The following is a 27,970-nucleotide window of genomic DNA, read 5'->3' on the forward strand; positions in this document are numbered from 1 at the left end:
CGGGCGGCGGCGCAACAGATTGCAGCGACTCGAGACCCCAGCAGCCCGCCTGCGGAGCATGCGCGCACCCCGCGCCTGCCCAGTGCGTTGGAGGAGGCGGGGCGGGCGCGAACGACACGCTATTCGTGGGGGCGCACGGCGCGGGGGTTGCAGTTCCGGTTGGGAGGGGTGGGGCCGAGCGCTGTGAAGTGAGGAGGGCGAGGCCCCGGTTTGTTTAACTGACCAGCGTAGCCTCTGTTTTGTCTTTGGTGGACAACGTCTTTTGCTGTGCGTTTCCCTTTGTCTGAGCTGGTGGCTTTCTCTGACCCGAGTCCTTAGAATTGCGAGGGTAGAAGTAGAGGTGGGCTCAAGTTCACGGGTGCTGAGAAAGGGTACCTCAGTAGAGATTTTTATTTTTTTTATCACTCAGGCCCGAGTGAAAATTAGGAGATGAGTATTTAGTCTGATGCACAAAAGTATGTCAGATGTAGCAGTTATTGATCTTCTTTACCCTCCCCTAATGTTTTTGCACCCGGAAAGCTGTCTAAAATTAAGCTTAGAAAAAGAGACTATGTCACCATCGATGACTTGCGGGTCGGGAGACAGTGAACAGGGAGGGGGTAAGCATTGTTGGGCGGCACCCCTAAGCTTTAATTGCAGGAATACTATTAGGGGAGTAAGAACCCTAGTTATTTTTGGACCAAGTTGGTGCTTCCTGCTCTCCCATTCTGGCCTTCTTAGTCTACCAGCTAAACCTTTGGGGCCCCGGAAATTTCCCAATTTGGCAAAACTTACAGCTACCCTATTGTTTCTTAGGCCCAGGAATTAACAAACTTTAATTAGAACAGGACCAGTGGCAAGTAAAAGTGTAAGTTGCAAACAAAGATTTCACAAAGGCAGATCCTCTCTGCCTATCCTCCAGAAGCGGTGAAAACTACTAAGAAACTGTTTTCCTTACCCTGATTTAGTGACCTTAACGAATTTCTACCCAGCTACTCAGTAAATCATTTCAACTGATTGAGTCACCTTTAGCAAATTAGTAATATAATCTGAAAGATATTTTTCATGTGTAAATCTTTACACAGCTAAAGATTTCTAAATAATTTAAGGTTTCTGGTAAAAAAAAAAAAGTGTTTACTAGTTAATTAACAGATTACAAGTAAATAGAAGTCAAACTTCTTGGCCCTTAATCTGACATCTTGAACTCTACTCAAATTTAGAGAGCTTGAGGTGGAATCTAAGGCCCTAATGAAGTTCATGTTGCTATAGCAAAGGATCTTGAATTTGTGGAACTTTAATTTGTGGAACAAAGTCTTTGGGCGCCCGGGTGGCTCAGTTGGTTAAGGTTGAACATCCGATTTTGTCTCAGGTCATGATCTCACTGCTTATGGGTTGGAGCCCTGCATGGGGCTCTGTGCTGACAGCTCGGAGCCTGGAACCTGCTTCAGGTTCTGTGTCTCCCTCACTCTCTGCCCCTCCCCTGCTCTCTCTCTCTCTCAAATATAAATAAACATTTTTAAAAAAAGTCTTATATGCTTGAGAGCACTCCTGTGCACAGATGTGTTTGCAAACACAGCTGTGTTTAAAACAACAGTATGTCATAACTAGAATCATATGGGTTGTTGCAAAATTATCAATATTTGCTTTAATAAAGTAAACTACAGGAAAAATCAAGATGTTAGGATCCTTGGTAGGTAGCTTCCAAGGTAAACTCCAATGATTCTCACCTCTGTAAATGTAGTCCGCCTCCAGCACTTTTGATTCAGGACTAAGCTGATCCATAGAATACAGCTGAAGGCATGTGACTTCTGAGGCTAGGTCATAAAGGCACTGATTGCAGCTTTCCACCTCATTCTTTTGGTTTGTGTGCCATAGGGGAAGCTAGTCTACACACCACTCCACTCAAGCACCTCTATGAAGGGAACATGTGGAGAGGAACAAAAGCCTCCATCGACAACCACACCAACCAGCCATGTGAGTGAGCTACTTTGGGCTGATCTTGTAACCCTAGTCAAGCATTGGATGACTGCATCCTTGCCCAGCATCTACTTGTAATCTCATGAGAGATAGAAAGGGCCAGCTTTACCCACAGACAGTGATTCGGGATCTTATATGGTTGTTTGTCCAATCATAAAGTTCAACCTTTCTAAACTTTAAACAATAGGAAAAAAAAGTGCATGTGTAATTCTATATGTAATTTGAAGAATAACAGAATCCTTACACAGTACATGGAACATAGTAGATACTGAATAAATATTTGTTGAATGGCCCATAGAAGACATACCCCTTGGAAAATACTGGAAATAAATATTGATAAGGGAGTAACACCATAATATATGAAGGACTCATACAAATTAATAAGGAAGATATTACTTGTCTCCAATACTTGTGTAGGTGTAGAGTATGAACTGATGGCTTACACACAAATGGAGATACAAACAACTAATATTTGAAAATCTTCAATCTCGGGGCGCCTGGGTGGCGCAGTCGGTTAAGCGTCCGACTTCAGCCAGGTCACGATCTCGCCGTCCGTGAGTTCGAGCCCCGCGTCAGGCTCTGGGCTGATGGCTCGGAGCTTGGAGCCTGTTTCCGATTCTGTGTCTCCCTCTCTCTCTGCCCCTCCCCCATTCATGCTCTGTCTCTCTCTGTCCCAAAAATAAATAAAAAACGTTGAAAAAAAAAAAAATCTTCAATCTCATCAAAAATGCAAATTAAAGTAAGCTTTCCTTTTTTAACTATTACCTTATGAGACTTTTTTTTTAAGGTTTTTTATGTCTCAGTAATCTCTACACCCAACGTGGGACTTGAACTCACAACAACCCTAAGATCAAGAGTCACATGCTCCACCGACCAAGCCAGTTAGGCATCCCTGGAGATATTTTTAAATAGGAGTATCTAATATTTGTACTATTAATACTACTAGTAGAAACTTAAGTTGGCAGTTAGCTTTTTGGAAATCAATTTGGCGATATATATGAAGTTCTAAAAAAAATTGGCTCAATTTCACTATTAGGAACTTAAATAATTTAAAAGTAAGATTATGAAGATATTAATTACATTTATATGATGGAAATAAAAATATGGAAATAACCTTTGTGAACAATGGTAATGGAAAGGATAACCTTGTTACATTGTGTGTTACGATCTAAGAAACTTGAGGATAGAAATAATTTAAAAAGAAAGATTTTAAGAAAGTTAATCACATTTTGTATGATGGAGAAAAAAAATCTAAAAATAATCTAAACATGGGATGGAATGGATGAATATGTTAAATTATATGTTCGGGATTGACAAACTTGAAAATTTCTTCCCTTTCTGAACCAGACCCTAGTTTGATTCTTGATCTAGAAGAAGAAAGTGTTTGTAAATAATACGTGCTTTATATATTCATAAAAGCATTCTGGAAGATATTCCTAAAACTACTGACATTGATTACTGGGGACAGGGAAGGAGGGTGGAGAGGAGGAAGTGATGAGAGACTTCCTTATGACTTTTTACCCTTTTGTATGGTTTGAATTTTTACATAGCCATATATTATTTTTGCAATGAAAAACATTACTAATTTTTTTCACTTTTTTTGTGTGTGTGTGTGTGGTTGTATTAGTCTGCACAGGCTGCCATAGCAGAATACCACAAACTAAATGGCTCAAACGACAGAAATTTATTTTCTCAAAGTTCTGGTGGTAGGAAATCCAAGATCAAGGTGCCCACAGGTTTGGTTTTTGGCGAGACCTCTCTTCCTGACTTACAAACGGCCACCACCTGGCTGTGTCCTCACATGGCCTTTCTTCTGTGCATAGGCTCTCCTGATATCTCTTCTTCTTATAAGGACGCTAATGCTATTGAATTAGGGCTCACCCTTATGACCTCATTTACCTTTAATTACTTCCTTATAGGCCCTATCTCCAAATATAGTCACACTGGGTGTTTGGGCTTCAACACATGAATCTGAGGAGACCTAATTTAATCCATAAAGAGTGGTTACACATATATAGCATGAAATTTACTATTTTAACCACTTTTGGTTACACAGTTCTATGGCATTAAATACATTCATGTTGTGCAACAATCACCAACGTCAATCTCCAGAACTTTTTCATCTTTCCCAATTAAAACTCTGCCTGTTAACACTAATTCCCCATTCCCCCTTCTCCCAGTCCCTGGCAACCACCATTCCACTTTCTATCTCTGTAAATTTGACTACTCTTGGCACTTCATATAAATGAATCATACAGGGTTGTTCCTGGCTGGCTCAGTCAGAAGAACATGTGACTCTTGATCTCAGGGTTGTGAGTTCAAGCCCCATGTAAGGTGTAGAAATTACTTAAATAAAACTTAAAATAAATGAATCATAAATGAATAAATGAATCATCACTTAAAATAAATGAAAATGTCCTTTTGTGACTGACTTCTTTCAGTTAGCATAATTAAGGTCATCCATGTTGTAGCATATAGAATTTCCTCCCTTTTTAAGGCTGAATAATAATATTTCATCATATGTATATACCACATTTTGTTTGTTCATTCATCCATTGATAAAAACTTGGGTTGCTTCTGGGGCATCTGGGTGGCTCACTGAGTTGAGTGTCTGATTCTTAATTTTGGTCTCAATTTTGGTCTCAGGCTTATGGGATCAGGCCCCACGTCGGAGTCTGTGCTGAGTGTGGAACATGCTTGGGATTCTCTCTCTCTCTCTCTCTCTCTCTCTCTCTGCCCCCCCCCCAAAATGTCTCTCTCCCTTGCTTGTGCTTTCTCTCTCTCTCTCCCTAAAGAGACAAAGCAACAGCAACGACAACAACAAAACTTGGGTTGCTTCCACCTTTTGGCTTATTGTAAAACTGCTATGAACATGGAAGTACAAATATCTATTCAAGTCTCTGCTTTCAATTCTTTTAGACATATACCCAGAAGCGAAATTGCTGGAGCATATGGTTATTCTATATTTAATATTTTGAGGAGCCATCATACTGTTTTCCACAGTAGCTACACACTTTTACATTCCTACCAGCAGTGTATAAGCGTTCCAGTTTCTCCACATCCTCACCAACACTTGTCAGTTTCTTTTTTTTTTTTTCCATATCAGCCATCCTAATGGGTGTGAGGTGGTATATCATTATGGTTTTGATTTGCATTATCCTGACAGTGATGTTGAAAATCTTTTCATGTGCTTATTGGCAATTTGTATATATCTTCTTTAGAGAAATGTCTATTCAAGTAGTTTGCCCAATTTTTAACTGGGTGGTTCTTTTTTTGTTGTTTTTGAGTTGTAGGAGTTGTTTATATATTCAGGATATTAATCCCTTATTAGATATATAATTTGCAAATATTTTCTTTCATACCATGGGTTGCCTTTTCACTCTATTGACAGTGTCCTTTACACAAAAGTTTTAAATTTTGATAAAGTCCAATTTATCTATTTTTTTTCTTTGAAATGCCTGTGTTTTTGGTGTCATATCCAAGAAATCGCTGCCAAATCCAATGTCATGAAGTTTTTCCCCAGTTTTCTTCTCTTTTTTAAAAATATTTGTTTTTGGGGCACCTGGGTGGCTCAGTTGGTTAAGTGGCCGACTTTGGCTCAGGTCATGGTCTTGCGGTCCATGAGTTCGAGCCCCACGTCGGGCTCTGTGCTGACAGCTCAGAGCCTGGAGCCTGTTTCAGATTCTGTGTCTCTCTCTCTCTGACCCTCCCCCATTCATGCTCTGTCTCTCTCTGTCTCAAAAATAAACGTTAAAAAAATTTTTTTAAAAATTAAAATATTTGTTTTTGAGAGAGAGCACACAAGCAAGGGAGGTGCAGAGAGAGAGGGAGACAGAGAATCAAAGCAGGCTCGAGGCTCTGAGCTGTCAGCACAGAGCCTGATGCAGAGCTTGAACTCCTAAACCATGAGATCATGACCTGAGCCAATATCAGATGCTTAACTAACCAAGCCACCCAGGTGCCCCTACCTGGTTTTCTCTAAGAGTTATATAAATAGTTTTAGCTACTCAATTTAAATCTTTGATCAATTTTCAGCTGATGTTTCTATACAGTGTAAGGTAAGGTTCTACTTCATTCCTCTGTATTTGGATATCTATTTTTCTGAGCACCATTTGTTGATGAGATTGTTCTTTCCCCATTGAATGATCTGGATACTCTTGTCAAAAATCATCTGACCATATACATGAATGTTTATTTCTGGGATAGAATACTATCACGTGTGTGTGTGTGTGTGTGTATCTGTTTTTATGCCAGTACCACACTGTTTTGATTACAATTACTATGGCTCTAGAGTAGGTTTTGAAATCCAGAAATGTGAGACCTTCAACTTTTTTCTTATTTTTTTTAAAGTTTATTTATTTTTGACAGAGAGAGAGAGAGAGAGAGAGAGACAGAGCATGAATGGGGGAGGGGCAGACAGAGGGAGACACAGAATCTGAAACAGGCTCTGTCTCAAAAATAAACGTTAAAAAAAATTAAAAAATAAATAAAATATTTGTTTTTGAGAGAGAGCACACAAGCAAGGGAGGTGCAGAGAGAGAGGGAGACAGAGAATCAAAGCAGGCTCGAGGCTCTGAGCTGTCAGCACAGAGCCTGATGCGGGGCTCAAACTCACGGACCACGAGATCATGACCTGACCTAAAGCTGGACACTCAACCAACTGAGCCACCCAGGTGCCCCTTCTTCTTATTTTAAGATTGTTTTGACTATTCAGGGTCCCTTGAGATTCCATATGAATTTTAGGCATGATTTTTCTATTTCTGAAAAAAATGTCATTGAGATTTTGACATGGAGTGTGTTGATATGTAGATTAGTTTAGATAGTACTGACATCTTAATAATATAAAATCTTCCAATCCATGAACACGGGATAGATGTATTTTCATTTATTTTTTCTTTAATTTCTTTCAGCAATGTTTTCTAGTTTTCAGTGTATTCGTTTTTCACTTCCTTAATTAAGTTTATTCCTAAACATTTTTGATGCTATTATAAATGGAATTGTTTTCTTAATTTTTCTTTCCAATTGTTCATTGTTAGTATGTAGGAATGCAACTGATTTTTGAGTGGTGATTTTGTATCTTGCAACTTTGCTGAATTTATTAGTTCTAACAGGTTTTTTGTGGAATCTTCAGGGTTTTCTACATATAAGATTATATCATCTACAAACAGAGATAATTTTACTTCCTTTCCAATTTGGATGCCTTTTATTTACTTTTCTAGCCTAACAGCTTTGGCTAGGACTTCCAGTACAGTGTTGAAGTCATTAATTAATTTTTTAAGTTTATTTATTTATTTTGAGAGAGAGAGAGAGAGAGAGCATGAGTGAGGTAGGGGTAGAGAGAGAGGGAGAGAGAGAATCTTAAGCAGGCTCCACACTGTCAGTGCAGAGCCTGACATAGGACTTGATGTCTTGAACTGTGAGATTGTGACCTGAGCCAAAATCAAGAGTCAGATGCTTAACCAACTGAGCCACCTGGGTGCCCCTCTTTAATGAATTTTTAATTATGACTGCCATACAGCATATGGGAAAATGCTTAGGAACCTATTTATTGTTAAAGCGGAAAATGACACAACATGCACATTATGATTACACCTGGGTAAAGAATATTAATACTAAAAAAGGGAATATTAAAAAGTAAAGATGGTTGTGTTAGGAAATGAGATCATTCCTGATCATATCACGTTTGAGATTTTAAAAATATATCAGCAGTTGAACTACAGTCTGAACTAAGCATATTGAGAATTATCGTGTTTTGGGGTGCCTGGGTGGCTAAGTCAGTTAAGCATCTGACCCTTGACTACGGCTCAGGTCATGATCTCATGATTTATGGATTTGAGCCCTGCATCTGCTTGGGATTCTCTCTCTCCCTCTCTCCCTGCCCCTCCCCTCCTTGTGCTCTCTCTCTCTCTCAAAATAAATAAACACTAAAAAAAGATTTACTATGTTTTTTAATATTAATATTCTGAGAGTATTGGGCTTTGTTCTTAAGATTAATCCATTCATTCCAAACAGTGTTTGAGACTGAGGTTTTATCTCAGATGTAAAGGTTTTGAATCTATTAAAACAGTTTACAAACTGTTAAAATGCCTGAGATAACTTGAAGTTCAGAGAGGTTTATATTTTTATGTTTTAGCAATTTGTATGAAATATTTAAGAAAGATCTCTACTCTTTACCATATTTGCTTCCAATGTTTTACAGTTGCTTTTTAGTAACTATAATTTTTAATGTGCTGAAATTAAATTTTAAAAATTTAGTAAAATATTTCCTAGTTTCCTTTAAGGTTTTTTTTCTTCTAAGCCTAGGTTATATTCAGTTCAGCAGATGTTTGTTGAATAAATACCTACTGTGTGTTGGTCACTAGGGGCACATTTATGAATATGAAAATCATGTGGCCTACAAAGAAAAATACAGATCCAGACATTTAATGTATTTATTTCTAATTTCTTCTAAATTCTCAATTATTTTTTATATGTAAACTCTTAATTTACTTGGGATTAATTTTGGTCAACAATGCTTCTACAGTTTTTTGAAAGTTAATGAGGCACTGCAAATTCACATTAGAGCTGTTTTATTACTCAAGTGTAAAACCTTAATGTTAGCCAGTTGAAGATAGTTTTATACAACTTAAATTCAAGAGAATTAGATCTTGAGAAAGTCTATTCACTTTTATAGTCATCAGAATAAATCAAATTACTCATATTTTGAAGAGTTTGCTGTTTCATTACTATCATGCTATTTCCTCAGATAGAGAACATGAGTTGTATCTTCGTAATTTAAAACTGCAAAGGGAGGAGTGCCTGGGTGGCTCAGTCAGTTAAGCGTCTGACTCTTGATTTTGGCTCAGATTGTGGGATCAAGCCCCCCGCCTTGGACCCTGTGTGGGGCATGGAGCCTGCTTAAGATTCTCTCTCTCCCTCTGCCCCTCCCCTGCTTGTGTGCACACATGCTCTCTTGCTCTCTCTCTCTCTCAAAAAAGAAAAAAACTGCAAAGAGAACCAAACAAGATTTTGTATGTTCATTTTTTTCTATATAATAATTAATAGTAATCTATTTGCTAATTTTTTAGAAAGTAATAAAATTAACATAAAATTTCTAGAATGGTTTTTCAAATTTTTGTGTAATAGATATGGAAGAAGGGGATCTGATGAAGGAAAAGATCAAAGTTTCTTGAGTAGAAATTTGAAAAAGAAAGGCATTTAGGGTGAAGAAAATTAAAGGTAAACTATTTGTCCTCTAACCTTGCAGATAATGTTTAAGTAAGTGTGGATAATGTTTAATAAGTGTGGAGAAGCAGTGTGATAGCTTCAGTATGGTTGCCCTTTGCCCTTTTACATTTCTTCCTTTAAAAAAAAATAGGTTTTTATTTTGAGAGACATACAGAGAGAGAGAGAGAGAGAGCAAGTGGAAGAGAGACAGAGAAGGGGTGGGGGATAGAATCCCCTCACATTTCTTCCTTTTAGAAGATATTACTTAGGGGCATCTGGCTGGCTCAGTTGGTAGAGCATGCAATTCTCAATCTTGGGGTTGCGGATTCAAGTCACACACTGGGTGTAGAGATTACTTAAAAATAAAATCTTAAAAAAATAAAAGATATTACTTATTTCATTCTCTGGAACACATTAAACATATACACATAAATAAAACTAGAAGAGCATCTGTGTGGTTCAGTCGGCTGAGCATCTGACTCCTGATTTCGGCTCAGATCATGATCTCATGATTTGTGAGATCAAGCTTCATGTCAGACTCCAAACTATCAGCCTGGAGCCTGCTTGGGATTTTTCTCTCTCCCTCTCCTCTCTCTCTCAAAATAAAAAATTTTAAAAAAGCAAACTAAAGATTATTGAGTTCTGACAGTTATTTAGCTATGTCTGTTTTTATTCCCCAATCTCCACCTAACTGGAGTTAAATATTTCAGTCACAAAAGTATTTCAGCCTCTTTAAATTGTAAAAGATAGCATCTTCTGCTAATGGGATATTCTTTCTCCTAATGTGTTATGTAGAATTATAAATCTTGAAGGGACCCCAAGCATTACAGGAGGATTGTAAGTGCCTCTTTCTATTCCTGGCTATTATCTCTTTGTCTAACTAAATCCACAGACTTTTAGCTTCAGCCATATTCCAAAATACCACACTAGCAAAGATTATAAAAATTATAAAGAGGAAGAAACAGAATCAGGGAAGGGTCAAGAAGTGCAGGAATTCCACTGGGCCCCTTCCATGGCCACCTATTTAACTTTCCCTTGCTAGTGAAAATCAACATCATACTATGCACTTTAAATTTTAAAATGCACTCTTCTTATATGTAACAAAGATAAATAAAGGTAGGCATGCAGATGGTACAAAAATCCTGAAGCTCATTCCAAATGAAATTGTGCTTTTTAAGAACCTAAATGTCAAATTAATGGGAGATTAAAATAGGTGAAAAGATGTTCCTTTCCTGAACTAGGCTTTAGTCTAGGATCAGCTATGACTAGAAATCCTGTGGCTCTGGGAAGGAGGCTGTGTGCCTTGAGAAGGAAAGATCATAGGAAAGTAAACTGGGATATCAGGGATGGTCTGGAATGTTCATGGTCTCAATCCCATAGGATTATGGGTCAGCAACATCCTGGGCATTTAATTAAATGACATAATATCTATTAAAATCTATTAAATAGTAATGAACCAGAGTATTAAAAAAAACAACCAATTCTGAATGATTTGTAATATTAGTCTTATACACGTATTTGCAAGTCTCTACCACAAATGTTGCACTTCTGCTTTAATTTTATGAAACAGAATTTAGAAGGAATCCAACTCAATTCATTGTCTGTGTCAGGGATTATTTCATTTTAGGTGAAATAGGGTCCTGTTTTTGAGCCCACAGCTAAGAATACATGGTACTAAAAACTACCCTCTCCTGGGACAACTGGCTGGTCAGTGGAGCATGGGACTCTTGATCATAAGGTCATGAATTCAAGCCCCACATTGGGTGTAGAGATCACTTAAAAAAAAAAAAAAAGATTACCCTCCCACATCCCATTCTGTGTTTGAGGAAGCATCAGCTTTTGGAGTCTATCCCTCCCCCATTGGGTCTAGTGAGAGGTACTAGTTGAGAAAATTCGCACTACCACCACCATTTCCCCCTTTCTCATATAAGAGAAGACAGAAACAATAAAAGTTGTATTTTGGAGGGAATACAGTATTCTAAAGAGAGGGTATTATCTCTCCCTACGTTGTGAGGGAGGGTAGAGAATTTCCTCCTTCCTCAAGACCAGGTTACCAAAAGAATCATTCATAAAGTAAGGGTGTTTGAACCCTCTGAACCATTACATGCTTCAATAAGTTGAGAATCAGTGATTGCCTCTGGTCTAAAACTTGCTAAGCCAGTCACCTGATACTGCTAGGGAATAGAAGAAGAGACATGAAGGGCACCTGAGTGGTTCAGTTGGTTGAGCATCTGACTCTTGGTATCGGCTCAGGTCGTGATCTCACGGTTGTGAGATGGGGCCCCACATCGGGATAGAGCCTGCTTGGGATTCTCTCACTCCCTCTCTCTCTGCCCCGCCCCTACTTGCACTCTCTCTCAAAATTAATAAGCAAATAAACATTAAAAAAAAAGAAAAAGATACATGAGAGGGGTGCCTGGCTGGCTCAGTCAGTAGAACATGCATGTCTTGATCTCAAGGTCATGAGTTCAGGTCCCACATAGGGCATAGAGTTTACTTAAAAATAAATACATAAATAAAATTTTTAAAATTTAAAAAAAGACATGAGAAAGTGGGTAAAGCTGAGAGAAGGGAGTGTCAGCTGAGTAATGGGGCAGTCTGTATTTCTACTGTTCAGAATGGCAAGTTTCTCAAGAGTCAAGTTTTACCACATGGTATAGCAGGGCCCTAGACAACTGCCCCATCACCACACCTGTACAAATGCACATGCAATACATACCCACACAGGCTATGTATTATCTCCAGCTCAAGCAATCTAAAGAAATTCAATTCCAAATTCTGAGGAGAGAAAAACCAATTAGCCTAACATAATCTACTCCTGGTCCAGTTGGCTAGGGACTGAAGAGCAATATTATGTGTGAGCAAACTCTTGGAGCAGGAGGCATGGGCAAGCTCACTTAAAGAAAAGGAGGGGTGCCTGGGTGGCTCAGTTCATTAAGTGTCCAATTCTTGATTTTGACTCAGGTCATGATCTCACAGTTTGTGGGATTGAGCCTCAAGTCGGTCTCTGCACTGACAGTATGGAGGTTGCCTAGAATTCTCTCTCTCTCTCTCTGTCTCTTTCTGCCCCTCCCCCAGGCTCTCTTTCTCCCTCTCAAAAATAAATAAACTTAAAAACAAAAAAGAAGTGAATAGGTGGAAGTTAAGTGAGAGACATTACAGCATAGTTATCTGCAACCAATATTTTGATGATAACACCAAAGTAGGGAAACTGACCCATTGTAAGAGAAGATATGTTCCATTTCCTGACCAAATCTTCCATTTTGAGGTAAAAATCTCAGGAAAAATGTCATTGTCCTATGATATTGAATGATGTTTAATATAAAATTTAATTGCCATTATGACATGACTATAGTTGGCAAAAGTGGTTACATATTTTATCTCCCATTAAATTATTTATGGAATATCCTTAAAAACAAACAAACAAACAAACAAACAAACTCAAGAACAAAATGAGAAAGTACTCATTTGGAGTAACTGTAATTTTAGTTAAGCATTATGTACCTAACTTCTAGGCAAAATGTTTTTTTGGCCCAGAAGATGGTTCCGAATATACGAGTAGTCCTCACTATCAACAATAACAAATCCCTATCAAGCACTTACAGAAGGTCAAGTCTTTATGCTGAGACTTGAATTACATCATGGTTCAGTTCAAATAAACTGAGTGCCTCCTGAAAGCAAATCACTGTGTGGAGTGCTGGTGCTGGGATAACTGGGAATCCATATTAAAAACCTAGGTAGGGAGCGTGAAGGACTCCACGAATTCCGTTTGGAGGCATCTTTGAGCTCGCCGAGTAAGCATCATGAGCAAAGCTCACCCTCCCGAGTTGAAAAAATTTATGGACAAGAAATTATCATTGAAATTAAATGGTGGCAGACATGTCCAAGGAATATTGCGGGGGTTCGATCCCTTTATGAATTTTGTGATAGATGAATGTGTGGAGATGGCAACTAGTGGGCAACAGAACAATATTGGAATGGTGGTAATTCGAGGAAATAGTATCATCATATTAGAAGCCTTGGAACTAGTATAAACAATGGGTGTGTTCACCAGAAGAAACCAACTGCTTCCACGTGTCCCCTTTATAGCACCTGTTTTACTACAATATAAAAATCAGGTCATGCATTTTCATATTGAAGTTTTTTGTTAAATAAACTTTTTTAATAGTCAAAAAATGCTTTCTCAGACATTCCAAACATGGAAAATTGAATGTTAGCTTTTACTCTAGTTTTTTCTAACACAAACTGTTCCTGGTTGAGACTGATTTATTCCAAAGCTTTTATGCATTAATATTGAAGAATCTGATTAAATGTGAAGCATGGCTAAGATGGCCTTTTTTCATCTTTTAATGGAAAGATAAAGAACCTGCAAACCTGAGCAGATTTCTTCTGAAACGTTAACTGTAATTTTCAAAACTCTTGTAGTAGTTTTGATGTACTCTTGACTTTTCCAAGTACATCTATATTCCAAGTATACTGCAATTGAAGTAAAACACAGGAAGTAACGATATAGTTGTTTATTTTGAACATAAACAGGGAAGATTTTTTGAATACAAGAATAGAAACAGAACTCTAGAGAAAAACAAAAAAATAAATAAATAAATAAATAAATAAATAAAATAAAAACCTAGGTAGGGGTGCTTGGGTGGCTCAGTTGGTTTAGCATCCGATTTTGGCTCATGATCTCCCGGTTTGTGGATTTGAGCCTCACGTCGGACTCTGTGCTGACAGCTCAGAGCTTGGAACCTGCTTCGGATTCTGTGTCTCTTTCTCTCTCTGCCCTTCCCCCACTTGCTTTCTATCTCTCTCTTTCAAAAATAAATAAATGTTAAAAAAAATCTAAGTATACAATTTGAATTTTTACATATGTGAACACTCACATAACTGCCACCCAGAGCAAGATATAAAATATTTCCAAAAGACTCTCTCATTCCTCTTTCCACTCAGTACTTGGAGGAAGGCCTTTAAAAAGAAAATTACAGCCAAATGAATCCCTGGGGAATGTAAAAAAAAAAAAAAATAGGGAAAGGAGAGCACAGTTAGCTAGTCTGAGGCTAAGAAGTGGCCTGAGGCTTAACAGCAGAAGAGCTTGTTTCTATAATAACTTAAAAATGTTTTAATAGAAAAATTGCTATCCACGAAGTTTATTGTAAGTGGTTTAAAATGTTAAGGGTCAGGGTTGCCTGGGTGGCTCAGTCAGTTAAGTATCCAACTTCAGCTCAGGTCATGATCTCGAGGCTTGTGAGTTCGAGCCCACACCAGGTTCCCTGCTGTTAGCACAGAGCCTGTTTCAGATCTTGTCTCCCTCTCTCTCTGCCCCTCCCCCACTTGCTTGCTCTCTCTCAAAAATAAATAAACATTGTATGGAAACCAATTTGACAATAAATTTCATATATTAAAAAAATAAATAGGGGCGCCTGGGTGGCTCAGTTGGTTAAGCGGCCAACTTCAGCTCAGGTCATGAGCTCGCAGTCTGTGAGTTCGAGCCCCGCATCGGGCTCTGTGCTGACTGCTCAGAGCCTGGAGCCTGTTTCAGATTCTGTGTCTCCCTCTCTGACCCTCCCCTGTTCATGCTCTGTCTCTCACTGTCTCAAAACTAAATAAAACGTTAAAAAATTTTAAAAAATAAATAAATAAATAAATAAACATTTTTTTAAAATATTAAGGTCGGCTAAGTAATTTCATAATTTCTAATTCATTTTTCAAGTCCAAATAAATCTGAAACATTGAAGCTAATTAAGATTTTTTTAAAGATTTCATGCATCTTGGGATGCCTGGGTGGATCAGTCGGTTGGGCGACCGACTTCGGCTCAGGTCACGATCTCACCGCTCGTGAGTTCGAGCCCCACGTCGGGCTCTGTGCTGACAGCTCAGAGCCTGGAACCTGCGTCGGATTCTGTGTCTCCTCCTCTCTCTGCCCCTCCCATGCTCATGTTCTGTCTCGCTCTGTCTCTCAATAATAAATAAATGTTAAAAAATGTTTTAATAAAAAAATAGATTTCATGCATCTTTAAAAAGACAAAATGATGGTACATGGTAGAAAGATGACATATCTCTAATTTCCACCTATTCTATTCAGACTAAATCTTATTGCTCAGATTCCCCCCTCCCCCCCCATTGCACATTAAAAAAATCTGTAGACCACTGAAAAGGCTTAGAAGCAATAACCAACTCAGTGGCAATGAGCACCCCAAACACCTAGATTATGGTCTCTGAAAATCATTTCCCACTAACAGGAACCAGGGTTCCTTGCAAGTTTGGAACAGGAAAAGTGCAAGATGAGCATGAACATCTTATTACACCAAAGTTATCAAAAATCATACTAAAAGAACTTAGGAGTGGGGCACCAAGGTGGCTCAATCAGTTGAGTGTCAAACTCTTGACTTTGGCTCAAGTCATGATCCTAGTAGTGTAGGATTGGTCCCACAGTCAAGCTCTGTGCTGAGCGTGGAGCCTGGCTAAGATTCTCTCTATCTCTCCCTCTGCTCCTCTCCCTGGCTCACTTGCTCTCAAAAGAAAGAAAAAAAGAAAGAAAGAAAGAAAGAAAGAAAGAAAGAAGAAAGAAAGAAAATGTAGGAAGGAAGAAAAAGGTAGGAAGGAAGGAAGGGAAGGAAGGAAGAAAGAAAGGAAGGAAGGAAGGAAGGAAGGAAGGAAGGAAGGAAGAAAAACTTAGGGTCCAACTTGACCACTGACCCACAGATTTGTCATTTTTTGATCAATTTGAGATCAAAAAGCTAAATAATTTGGATTACAACATATCAAATGTATTAAAGTTCATATGCTTCTAATAATAATAATAATAATAATAATAAAAAGTTTTTAACTTCTTTGATTGCCTTTGAAAAATGCCAGGGAACTAGCCCATCATGAAAATATTAAATAATTAGAAAGAATCAAGCATTTATCCTATCTTTACCAAATTAACTATACCTTGGAATAAATCATTGGTAAAAGAAAGATTTTCTCTATAGAGAAAATTTCAGCTAAAAAATTTCAGCTAAAAAAATAAAAAAGAAATGATAGTGTTAGAATATTACCCTTTTGCAACCTCCAGTGAAATAATGGATATAGGCAGTGATTATCAATGGTTGTTAACACCCTTACATAAAAAGCTGATAGAATGCTTAAGCTGACCAGAGCACCTGGGTGGCTCAGTCAGTTAATTTTCTGACCCTTGATTTCGGCTCAGATCATGATCTCACAGGTCGTGAGTTCGAGCCCTGCATCAGGCTCTGTGCTGACAGTGCAGAGCCTGCTTGGGTTTCTCCGTGTTCCTCCCTCTGCCCTTCCCCTGTTCATGCACATGCTCTTTCTCTCTCTGAAAAATAAATAAATAAACATTAAAAAAAAAAGAATACTTAAGCTGACCATCTAATTAATTAACCTGAACCACTGATTAATCTTAATATCACAAAAAGAGAAATAGCCAGACATTTGTGCCTCTTGTTGAGATGTAATAGGAACACACATCACTACCTCAGGTATTTTGGGGGGAAAAAAAAACCTAACCTGAATCAGATCAAATATAATAATACCACAAGGATATAAACAGCAAAATCTAAAATATACAAAACTCTATAGGACAAACTATCATGTTTCTTAAAAAAAAGATGAAAAAGACCTATAGATAAAAAGAGACTTAAGAGACAACAAGCTAATTTAATATGTAAACCTTATTTGGATGTTGACTTGAATAAACCAACTGCTAAAAAATTTGGGGAAAGTTGGAAAAATATGAACACTAACTGGGTATTTAATAATATCAAAGAAATATTGATATTTTTTAAGACATGACAATAGTTTTGTGGTTTTTGTTAAACTTTAAGATATTATTATATTTTAAAGATACACAATGATGATTTATAGATGAAATGATAAGAGGTTTAGGATTTGACTGAAAAACTTCTGGTAGTAGGGGTAGTGAATGTGGCCATGTGCTATATTGTTGAAGCCAATATATTCTTGTATATTAATTTGAAATTTTTAGTGCAAAAAAAAGTTTTTCAAAATTCTTTGAGCACAAAAAGCCTTTGTAAAAAAATTCCATGGAACCAATCACAGTTTATACACTTTATTTGAATCCTTATTTGAAAAAACTGTCAAAAATTATAAGACAACGGGAAAATCTGAACACTAACTGGATTTCTTATGATATTAAGAAATTTATATTAATATTTTCTGTATGGTAAGCCTACTGTGACTATGTTAAAAATAGAGTTCTTTGAGGTGCCTGGCTGGCTCAGTCAGTGGAGCATGTGACTCTTGATCTCGGGGTTGTAAGTTTGAGGCCCATGTTGGGTGTAGAGATCACTTAAAAATAAAATCTTAAAAAAATAGCGCTCTTTTAGAGACACATAACAAAATATTATAGATGAAGTATGATGTCTGGAATTTGCAAAATAATCAGGAGGAGGAAAATGGATGGTAGTATAGGTGAGAAAAAGAGCATTATCAGTACAGATTAACCATGTATTGATAGATTTTGAAACTAAGTCATTGTTATTGTTTATTACATTTTTCCCTTTACTTTTGTAAAAATTGATCCGTAACTTGTATTTCCTCAAAAATGTATTTATTTTTGGGTGTTTTTCATAGCAATGCGTGATATTTTTAAATTTATTTAACTTTGCTTTTCGCTCTTCTGTGAAGAGTTCATTACTGATCACCCTAACAAGCAAGAGTTCAATATACTGCATTACGTCTAAAGATCAGTGTCTAAATCAGAAGTTTGAGAAGTTCCCAACAGTCTTTCAGGAGGTACATGTTGCGACAGTGCATTTCTGATTCTTTTTTTATATAAAGTTTATTTATTTTGAGAGAGAGAGAGAAAATATGCAAGTGGGGGAGGGGCAGAGAGATAGAGGGAGAGAGAGAGAATCCCAAGCAGGTTCTGCACTGTCAACACAGAGACCATGAACCGTGAGATCGTGACCTGAGCCAAAGTCGGACACTTAACTGACTGAGCCACCCAGGCGCCCTGTATTTCTGATTCTCTATCTATTATTCTTTCCATGTACCTATTAAACTTACATTATCAATAGCTAGTGGTTGCCAGAGCCACTTCACACTTTCTCCTTCCCAATGAGAATCAATTGTGCCTATCTCTTCTCAGCTTCAACTTCAGTGATGTCACACTAGTAGCTTGAAGTTGGCATAGTAGGAATATTTACACCATGGACATTGGCAAATGCTACAAATCAAGGGCTACTCCCACCCCCTCCAGCCAATTGTTTACCATCACAACACTGCCCAAATGCCTTTTTTGCCGTATGAAATACATGTTTATTAGGCATTCATGGTGCTAGTCACACAAAGGTGCCCACCTGAAGGAGGTTTGATATATTAACCAAATTTTACGAAAGTATACAATACATTAATGTATAAAGTGCACAATTTATACTTTTTAGTATATTCATAGATTTGTGCAATCAGTACTACTATCTACTTTCAGAACATTTTAATCACTCCAACAAGAAACCACATAAGCATTAAGAATCACTTTCCATGCACCTCCTTCTTCCTGCCCCAGGAAACCACTACTATACTTTCTGTTTCTGTGGATTTGCCTATTCTGGCCTAGCAGTGGAATTGCTGGGGCAATTTTAGGCTAACCTTAGGCTCAGCATTTTGAGTAACTATCAAACTGTCTTCCAACATGACTATACCATTTTACAATCCTACCAGCAATGTATGAGAGTTCCATGCATTCCACATACATTCTACATTCCTGTACCATAATTCTACCAACTTGTTATTGTCTTTTGTTTTTTAGCCACCTATTGGATATGAAGCCTTATCTCAATGTGATTTAAAAAAAATTTTTTTTTAAACGTTTATTTATTTTTGAGACAGGGAGAGACAGAGCATGAACAGGGGAGGGTCAGAGAGAGGGAGACACAGAATCTGAAACAGGCTCCAGGCTCTGAGCTGTCAGCACAGAGCCCGACGCGGGGCTCGAACTCACGGACCATGAGATCATGACCTGAGCCGAAGTCGGCCGCTTAACCGACTGAGCCACCCAGGCGCCCCTATTTTTTTTTTTTATTAAAAAAAATTCTTAATGTTTATTTGCTATTGAGAGACAGAGAGAGAGGCAGAGCATGAACATGGGAGGGGCAGAGAGACAGGAGAAGACACAGAATCTGAAGCAGGCTCCAGGCTCTGAGCTGTCAGCACAGGGCCCGACGCGGGGCTTAAACTCACAAACTGTGAGATCATGACCTGAGCTGAAGTCAGACGCTTAACTGACTGAGCCATCTGGGTGCCCCAAATATCTCTTCCTTTAGCTTCTCTAACTCTGACTCCTGGGTAAGCTGCGCATTTAGCTTCATAACTTACTAGCTTCTGTTGCTAGTTAATGCATCACTGAAGTTAAGGCTTAGAGGTGGTAAGGGACCTAAGCAGATTCCATCTTGTCCTCAGGGGTTCCAGTTTATCTTTGCCCCTCCCCACTTCATTTTTTCCATCTGGATTTCCTGCCATGCTGGCTTCAGGCCCAGCACCAGACACAGAAGTAAAAGCCATATAGAAACTACTTAACCAGTTTTCACAGTTGTGTAAAGTCAAATTCTATAACAAATCCTGTATCATTTCCAGTAGTACTGTTTCTCTGGTCAAATCTTGTTACACCATTACACACTGACAATCTTTGAGAATCCTTCCTGTCAGTAAGACATCTAAGTGTATAATAAATGAAGAGTCAATTAGCCTATGCAACCTTCACCGCTAATTAAAAAATGTTAGTCTGGAGGGTATTTTATCCAATCATTTTTTTGTATGAGCTCATGTTTCTTATAATACTCAGCTCAAGATAATCACTTGGATCTTCCCTCATGTTCTGTTTTAGTATATCAGATGAACACCAAGACTGGATAAAATGGCCTGGAGGTAAAAAATAAACTTTTAGGTCTACTGAATACGGGAGTACAATGTACAATACTAGTTAGGCTTGCTAATCAGCCTCTGAGAGTGATAGAATTAATTTAAGGGATATGGAATGCTACTATAAAAGGTATAAAAATTAAAATATGGTTAAAATTTAGAATGTGTGATTTTTAAAATGTATGTTGTAGAACTATTTTTTTACATTAATGTATAATTGGCATAGATAAAAATTTTAATAGAAATTTCTATCCCTACCAGGTAAAATTTAAGAAGGAATATGAGTAAACATTAAAAAAATATTTTTTTAAAAAAAGTGGGGGGCTCAATCAATTAAATGCCTGACTTTGGCTCAGGTCACGATCTTGCGGTTCATGAGTCCAAGCCCCGCATCAGGCTCTCTACTGACAGCTCAGAGCCTGGAGCCTGCCTCAGATTCTGTGTCTCCCTCTCTCTCTGCCTCTCCCCAACTCATGCTCTGTCTCTGTCTCTCTCAAAAATGAATAAACATTAAAAAATATTTTAAAAACTAAATTTAAAAAAAGGAATAATATATTAATTGTCTCTTTGACCAGCACTAATTGGAGATGGAAAATGAGAATCTTTAGAGCTACTTAAGCCAGGCCTTGCCTACTGCTATTGCAGAATTGGGTCCCTCATTTCAACCGATTGATTATTCAAGGATATCAGGCAGTCAAGCTGGTTCACTGGTAGCAGTTCCAGAATAAAAGATCATGGAAAGCAGTGGCCCACCAGTGTCCAGTAAACGGCAAAATTCTTGTGAAAGAAGAGAAGAACAAGGGGTCCAGGGGGCTAATTTATATGTGGTATTCCTGTCAGTGGTAGAATTGGATACAAAAAGAAGTCCTGCTCTTTGAGTGTATACTGACTCTTGGGCTATTACCAGCAGATTCACAATTTGGTCTAGTAAGTGGGACAGAATGGGTCTAGTAAGTGGGATGATAAAAGGAGTACCACTCTGAAAATCTTTATGTAAGTTCCAAAGACAAACAAAAGTGAAACATGTTGCTGCTCACCAAAGAAACTTTATGCAAATCAACGTGGGTCAATGAAATGAGTTGACATTAGGGAACTCAAGCCATGTAGCAATGGACCACATGATAAAATGGACCAGTGGCCTTCACTGAAACTCAGATTGTTAATAACAGTTCTGTTTACAATTAGCCTTTGGAAGTATTCCCAGGGGAGAAGGTCCATTGCATAGCTGGCAAGTAAATAATATTGACCCTTTATCTATTGCTCCAGGAACTTAGATGGATATTGACAGAACTTGATACATATTCTGGATTTGGTTTTGCATGCTTAGTGACTGAGGCTGCTGTTTTTAAAACTACCAAAAAGTTGGGGTGCCTCGGTGGCTCAGTCGGTTAAATATCTGACCTTGGCTCAGGTCATGATCTCATGGTTCATGGGTTCCAGCGCATCTGTGCTGACAGCTCAGAGTCTGGAGCCTGCTTTGGATTCTATGTCTCCTTTTCTCTCTGCCCCTCCCCTGCTCATTCTCTGTCACTCTCTCAGAAATAAATGAATGGGGTGGGAGGGAGAGGAGGGTGGGAGATGAACACTGAGGAGGGCACCTGTTGGGATGAGCACTGGGTGTTGTATGGAAACCAATTTGACAATAAATTTCATATTATAAATAAATAAATAAATAAATAAAATATTAAAAATAAAATAAAATAATGAATAAATAAATTGATTAATTAATTAAAATAAAATAAACATTAAAAAAAAACTACCAAAAAGCTAGAACAAGAATATTGTATCAGTTTGGCCCTCTTAGTTACATTTCTTCAGATCAAAGTACTCACTTCTTTGCCCACATGGTACAACAATGGGCAAAGAAACATCACATTCAATGGACTGGGCTTATCATATTCCTTTTCCCCCTTAAGGAGTAGATTAACAGGCAATTATACTGGACTAAACACAACAACTACTTTAAAAGATGCAGGGAGGACAATGGATTGAAGGATTTGTTTACTAACTTGTGTTTTGCATCTTAACATGAGGGAGACTGAAGTTGGGTCTCTGTTAGACAAATTGTTATGCTTTTACAGTGGAAGTAGGGAAAAGAGAGTGGGGGGATAATAGAGAAACAAAGACAAACTTTCCATAGTTTATGACGATTTTCTTTTTTAATGCTGTCTTAGTCTGTTTGGGCTGTTATAACAAAATACATACACTGAGTGGCTTATGTACAACAGAAATTATTTCTCATAGTTCTAGAGGCTCGAAGTCAGAGATCACAGTGTCAGCATGCTTGAATTCTAATGAGGGCCCTCTTCCAGTTTGCAAACTACTGATTTCTCATTGTATCCTCACAAGGCACAGAGCAGATAGCAATAATCTCCCTCATGATTTTTATACAGGCACTAATCCCATTTATGAGGAAGGAGCCCTCATCTAATCCTAATCACTTCCCAAAGGCCCCACCTCCCAGTACCATCACATTGAAGGGAGGGCTTTTTGTTTTCATTTTCGTTTTTAAGTAGGTTCCATGCCCAGTGTGGAACCCAATGCGGGACTCAAACTCACAACTCTGATATCAAGACCTGACCTGAGATCAAGAGTCAGAGGCTTAACCGACTGAGCCACCCAGGTGCCCCAGGGGAGGGTTTTGAAATAAATTTGGCGGGTGGGAATGGACACAAACAATCAGTCCATAACAAACGAACTGGGATGCTCATCCCCGGACTGGATATAAAATTAAGGGCTCCCAAGGCCGATGATCTAAAACAAGATAATGTCTACCAATTTAAACCTAATGCAAGAATTTCAACGAGATTGATGGGATAGACTATCCCTTCCCCCACTTTGGAAGATAAGACTAACTCTGCAAATGTTTTGTTGCCTAGGAGACAGGATAGCCCCATTTTCTCTACTTAGTCTGATCCCCTACACTTGGAACGGCCTGAAAGGCAAATCCAAACATGTCTCATCTTGTTATCAGATACATGGACTAACCTACTGGCTGGGACAGAGAGAATTTTAGGAAGAAAGGTTTGGATTAAAATTAATGATTAATGAAAGAAAAGTAAAATTATTGCTGAGGGGAAAGGAGCCAATAAATGCCTTTTACAAAACAGGGGGAAATCTAACAATTCTAGTGAGGCTTAGAGAGAATAATATTCTGTCTTAGCTGAAGGACCCTGCCAAAACCTTCTCTCTTTTGAAGAGCCAGGAAATGAGCTGAAGAGAAAAAAACAGACAACCTTCCGAGAGTGGTCTACTTTCTCAAAATGAATGAATAAAGTTGAGAGTTCTAACTATGACTATATTAAAAAATACTAATGTGGCTATATCTTTGGTTTTTGTTTCACAGGACATTATTCCTACAGAGGAAAATTGGACTAAGAAGAGGTAGACTTGATTAATGATAGATTGATCATGGTTATTAATGTTTCAGCAGATGTATACTTTAAAGTTCAGATAGTTCTTGGGAATGCAAGCTGGTGCAGCCACTCTGGAAAACATTATGGAGGTTCCTCAAAAAACTAAAAATAGAACTACCCTACAACCCAGCAATTGCACTACTAGGCATTTATCCACGGGATACAGGTGTGCTGTTTCAAAGGGACACATGCACCCCCATGTTTATAGCAGCACTATCGACAATAGCCAAAGTATGGAAAGAGCCCAAATGTCCCTCGATGGATGAATGGGTAAAGAAGATGTGGTATATATATACAATGGAGTATTACTCGGCAATCAAAAAGAATGAAATCTTGCCATTTGCAACTACGTGGATGGAACTGGAGGGTATTAGGCTAAGTGAAATTAGTCAGAGAAAGACAAAAATCATATGACTTCACTCATATGAAGACTTTAAGAGACAAAACAGATGAACATAAGGGAAGGGAAACAAAAATAATATAAAAACAGGGAGGGGGACAAAACAGAAGAGACTCATAAATATGGAGAACAAACTGAGGGTTACTGGAGGGTTTGTGAGAGGGGGGATGGGCTAAATAGGTAAGGGGCAGTAAGGAATCTACTCCTGAAATCATTGTTGCACTATATGGTAACTAATTTGGATGTAAATTTTAAAAAATAAAATAAAAAAATAAAGTTCAGATAGTTCTAGATTAGGGAAGCAGAAGAATTATAAAGTCAGCATAAAAATTTATGCTGGTATTATTTAGTGGTTTAGTTTCTGCTTGAATTCCTATCACCTCCTTACTGATTATTGCAAATGTCTAGAATCTATGTATGACTTTCAATTCTAAGGCAAGTTAATTTCTATAAAAAGGATAATTGCTTTGTTGTAAAAAGGTCTTGACCACAGATTAGGGTGGTGGACTGTACTCCAACAGTTGATTCCAACAGGGCAGAAATGAGCCTGAACTGTTTTGCTAAAGTTCCTGCATCGCACTGACCCCCTGGTCAAGGCATGAAACACATTGATTAATAGTGTTGTTTTGTAACCATGGGTCTGAGGAGTTTGTGATTTGTACCACTTTGTCAACAAGGGATTACTAACATCAGTGAGACCAGTGCTTTATAGCTGGTCTCAGCTCTGCTATTGAGACTGGTTATTTAGCAGGAATACATCTACATGACCAGTAAAATGCAATAAACTCCACCTAAGATTCCATTTTGGACCTTTTGCTTCCGTGATATTCTGTGTACACATCTGTGTTTCCTGATCTGAGAGAGAAACCTCATCTGGTCTCAACCCTTATGGAGGGCAAACAAAGCAGCCTACCCTGGCCTCTCTGGACCCCTGACATTGAAGGAAACTTTGCTGTGATGCAATCCTTATTTTAATGCCATCGACACATTCTTTTTTTTAAAATAGGCTGTAAATTTGTAAGGATCATCATTTTGAAACTTGTGAGTCTTCTTAAGCAATAAAACACTGTTTAACTATTACTGTTAGTGCATGTATAGTGCATGTATAGATATTACACATTAACTAAAAGTATTCTTAAAAACTATACTTTTTTTTTTTTTTTAAGAGAGAGACAGTGAGAGAGAGTGCACAAGCAGGAGAAAGAGAGAATCTTATTTTTTTTTTAACATTTATTTACTTTTGAGACAGAAAGAGACAGAGCATGAATGGGGGAGGGTCAGAGAGAAGGAGACATAGAATCGGAAACAGGCTCCAGGCTCCGAGCTGTCAGCACAGAGCCCGATGCGGGGCTCGAACTCACAGACTGCGAGATCATGACCTGAGCTGAAGTTGGCCGCTTAACCAACTGAGCCACCCAGGTGCCCTGAAAGAGAGAATCTTAAACAGGCTTCATGCTTAGCCTACAGCCAACTCAGGGCTCAGCCTCACAATGGTGAGATCATGACCTGAGCAAAACCAAGAGTCAGCCACTCAACCGACTGAGCCTTCCAGGAGTTCCCCAAAAGATATTCTAAGAAAATCAGGGCATGCATTTAGGGTATCATCAGGGATAAGAAATGAGAGATGCCTAGCTGGCATTGGTTAAGTGTCTGATTCTTGATTTTGGCTCAGGTCATGGTCTCACCATTAGTAGAGTGGGTTCAAGCCCTGAAGCTAGTTCCGTGCTTCTGTACATGCTCTCTCTCTCCCTCCCTTTCTCTCTCTCTCAAAATAAATAGATGAACTTAAAAAATAAAATAAAATAAAAAATAAGAAAGGAAATAAATGATGACAAAAAGATGTAATATTACCTAATTTAGGGGAAACATAATAAGCAGAATATTTTGACTGCAGAACCCTACTACTTAAGAGGGGGTCAAAACTGTACCAGTTCCAATTAGAACCATCCTCAAAACAGCTGTTTATTTGAAATTAAAATGCTTGACTAAACTTCCAACTACTATTATATCATACTGTGGTTGGCCAAGAGTATGATCAGAGTCCAGAAAATGATTTTATGGTATTTAAACATCTAATCCCAGAGTTTCCCCTAACTCCAAGCTAAAGGCACCATGGTTAATGTCTAAAATGAGACAATGGGGAAATTTAAGAGGTATTAATGAATAAATTGGTATGTTCAGTGAAATATTTTGTAGCATCCCACATGAATTGAAATGGGATGAATTTGGAAACCCTCCCATGAAAAATTTTCAGTTCTTAAATATAAGTTGTCTAGGATTAGGGCAAAAGTTTTGAGTGAACATGAGATCAGGTTAGTCCAGCAGATAAGAATGAAAAGGAGATAGCTTTTGACAATATTTTGAAAGCACAGTGAGAAAGCAAAGAACTCTTACCCTCAAATTATTGAAACCAATGTATTTGTATCTGAACCAGGGACAAAATCTAGGACACAGTTTTCCCAAACAGAATGATCTATATGGGTGGAGGCCTGCTTTTCCTACTGGAAGACTGACCCTACTTTCAAACATAATTTAGGACCTGATATCATTTTCAACAATTAAATCATAGGACTACTGAGTAATGTAAGACAGACACTGTGGTTGTTTAATGACTGAATAAACATGACACAGAAAAAGAACACACAGTCCTTGGCTTTGATAAATAGTTCTCCACCCAAATACTGGAAATCACATAAGTGGCAACTGCCATTAAATTATGAATGACTCTGTACACCAATTACTTATAAGCAGAGTAGATAGATCATCAGGGACAGTCTAAAATAAAACCTGATGGTCATTAGCCAGCAATAGTTGAGTATTTTTGATGTGCCAGCTCTTGTGCTGTGTGTTAGGTATAATATGTAATTCACAATAATGCAATAGGTAACATTATTATTATTACCTTTTCACAGATGAGGAAACTGAGAACCATAAAGTCACTCCAGCCTTCTGACTTCAGACCATAGTTTAATGAACTGTGCAGAGGGACTAGTAGCAGCAATGGAGGAAGATTATCTGAAAAGCAAAAAGCAGCTCACTAGACTTTAATCACCAAAAATGATTACTTCAAATGAAGGATTCATACTATCCCTTCTTCTATACATTATGCATAATGTCTATGAATCACAACATCAGTTAAATTTCCACTTTTATAAAGTATTTTCTTTTATTCTTCACTCATTCATTCTTTTCTTTCTTTCTTTCTTCTTCTTCTTCTTCTTCTTCTTCTTCTTCTTCAACATCATCATCATCCAGTGTTAACTGTAAATTGTGCATTGCACTAATATACTAAATCTTAATAAAATAATCAACCAATCAAAAAGTCCTTACCTTCTATTTCCTAGTATGCTGAGGATTTTAACAAATGCCCACTTCCCTTCAGTAAAGCAAAACAATCCCTGCCTACACAAATTTTGACAAGATGCTGCACAATACAAAATAATGCAAAATAAAAATGTGTAAAACAGAGACTGAGAGCTAAGAAGGGATTCTTTGATTTTCTTTCTTGTATCCAAAAGGTACACATTTAAACTCATATTCTGAGAGGAAAAAAGTAACAAGAGAACCACTAAACTGACATCATGTAAGGCAGACTTTTTCAAATGCAACAGACAGGCATCTAATACTTTTAACTAAGATTTTACATTTTAACTGTTTTTGTTATATTAATAGTAAATATGCTTCAAGCAACATTTCTGAAGTCACCAGTGTACTCAGGAAATGCTTTTAGTGGTTTTCCTAGGAAAAAATAGTTTTTAGTTGTTTTTTTAAAAATGTCTTATTATTTATTTTTGAGAGAGAGAGAGAGAGAAACTGAACGTGAGTGGGGGAGGGACACAGAGAGGGAGACACAGAATCTGAAGCAGACTCCAGGCTCTATGCTGTCAGCACAGAGCCCGTCGCGGGGCTGGAACCCATGAACTGCGAGATCATGACCTGAGCCAAAGTCGGACGCTTAACCAACTGAGCCACCCAGGCACCCCCTAAGAATAGTTTTTAGTTTAAAAATATTTTTGTTGGGGTGCCTGGGTGGCTCAGTTGTTTAAGTATCTGACTCTTGATGTCAGTTCACATAGTGATCTCACAGGTTGTGAGATGGAGCCCTGCCTCG

General features: G+C 38.0%; 2 protein-coding genes and 1 long non-coding RNA gene across 4 annotated transcripts in view; 2 read left to right on the top strand and 1 right to left on the bottom strand.

Annotated features, from left to right (window-relative positions):
- The window catches only part of SMIM14 (small integral membrane protein 14), an 82,437-nt gene extending 80,644 nt beyond the window's left edge, over positions 1-1,793 (bottom strand). The window contains exon 1 of the mRNA XM_049631989.1: positions 1,707-1,793. The gene's annotated coding sequence lies outside the window, so the exon portion shown is untranslated. The remainder of the gene's footprint in view (positions 1-1,706) is intronic.
- LOC125923594 (uncharacterized) lies at positions 144-27,301 on the top strand. 2 transcript variants are annotated; one of them, XR_007458092.1, is made up of 4 exons: positions 144-267; positions 1,855-1,957; positions 23,390-23,427; positions 26,772-27,301. It is a non-coding gene; the product is annotated as an uncharacterized LOC125923594 (long non-coding RNA). The 2 variants fall into 2 exon arrangements; XR_007458093.1 differs by lacking the exon at positions 144-267 and adding an exon at positions 275-847.
- LOC125923590 (small nuclear ribonucleoprotein G-like) lies at positions 12,885-13,221 on the top strand. Its single transcript, XM_049631990.1, has one exon. It carries the CDS (start codon positions 12,966-12,968, stop codon positions 13,194-13,196), a length of 231 nt encoding a protein of 76 aa, XP_049487947.1. The 5' UTR covers positions 12,885-12,965; the 3' UTR covers positions 13,197-13,221.
- Positions 27,302-27,970: the final 669 nt, after the last annotated feature.

Source organism: Panthera uncia, chromosome B1 (assembly GCF_023721935.1).
Source record: "Panthera uncia isolate 11264 chromosome B1, Puncia_PCG_1.0, whole genome shotgun sequence".
NCBI classification, from domain to species: domain Eukaryota; kingdom Metazoa; phylum Chordata; class Mammalia; order Carnivora; family Felidae; genus Panthera; species Panthera uncia.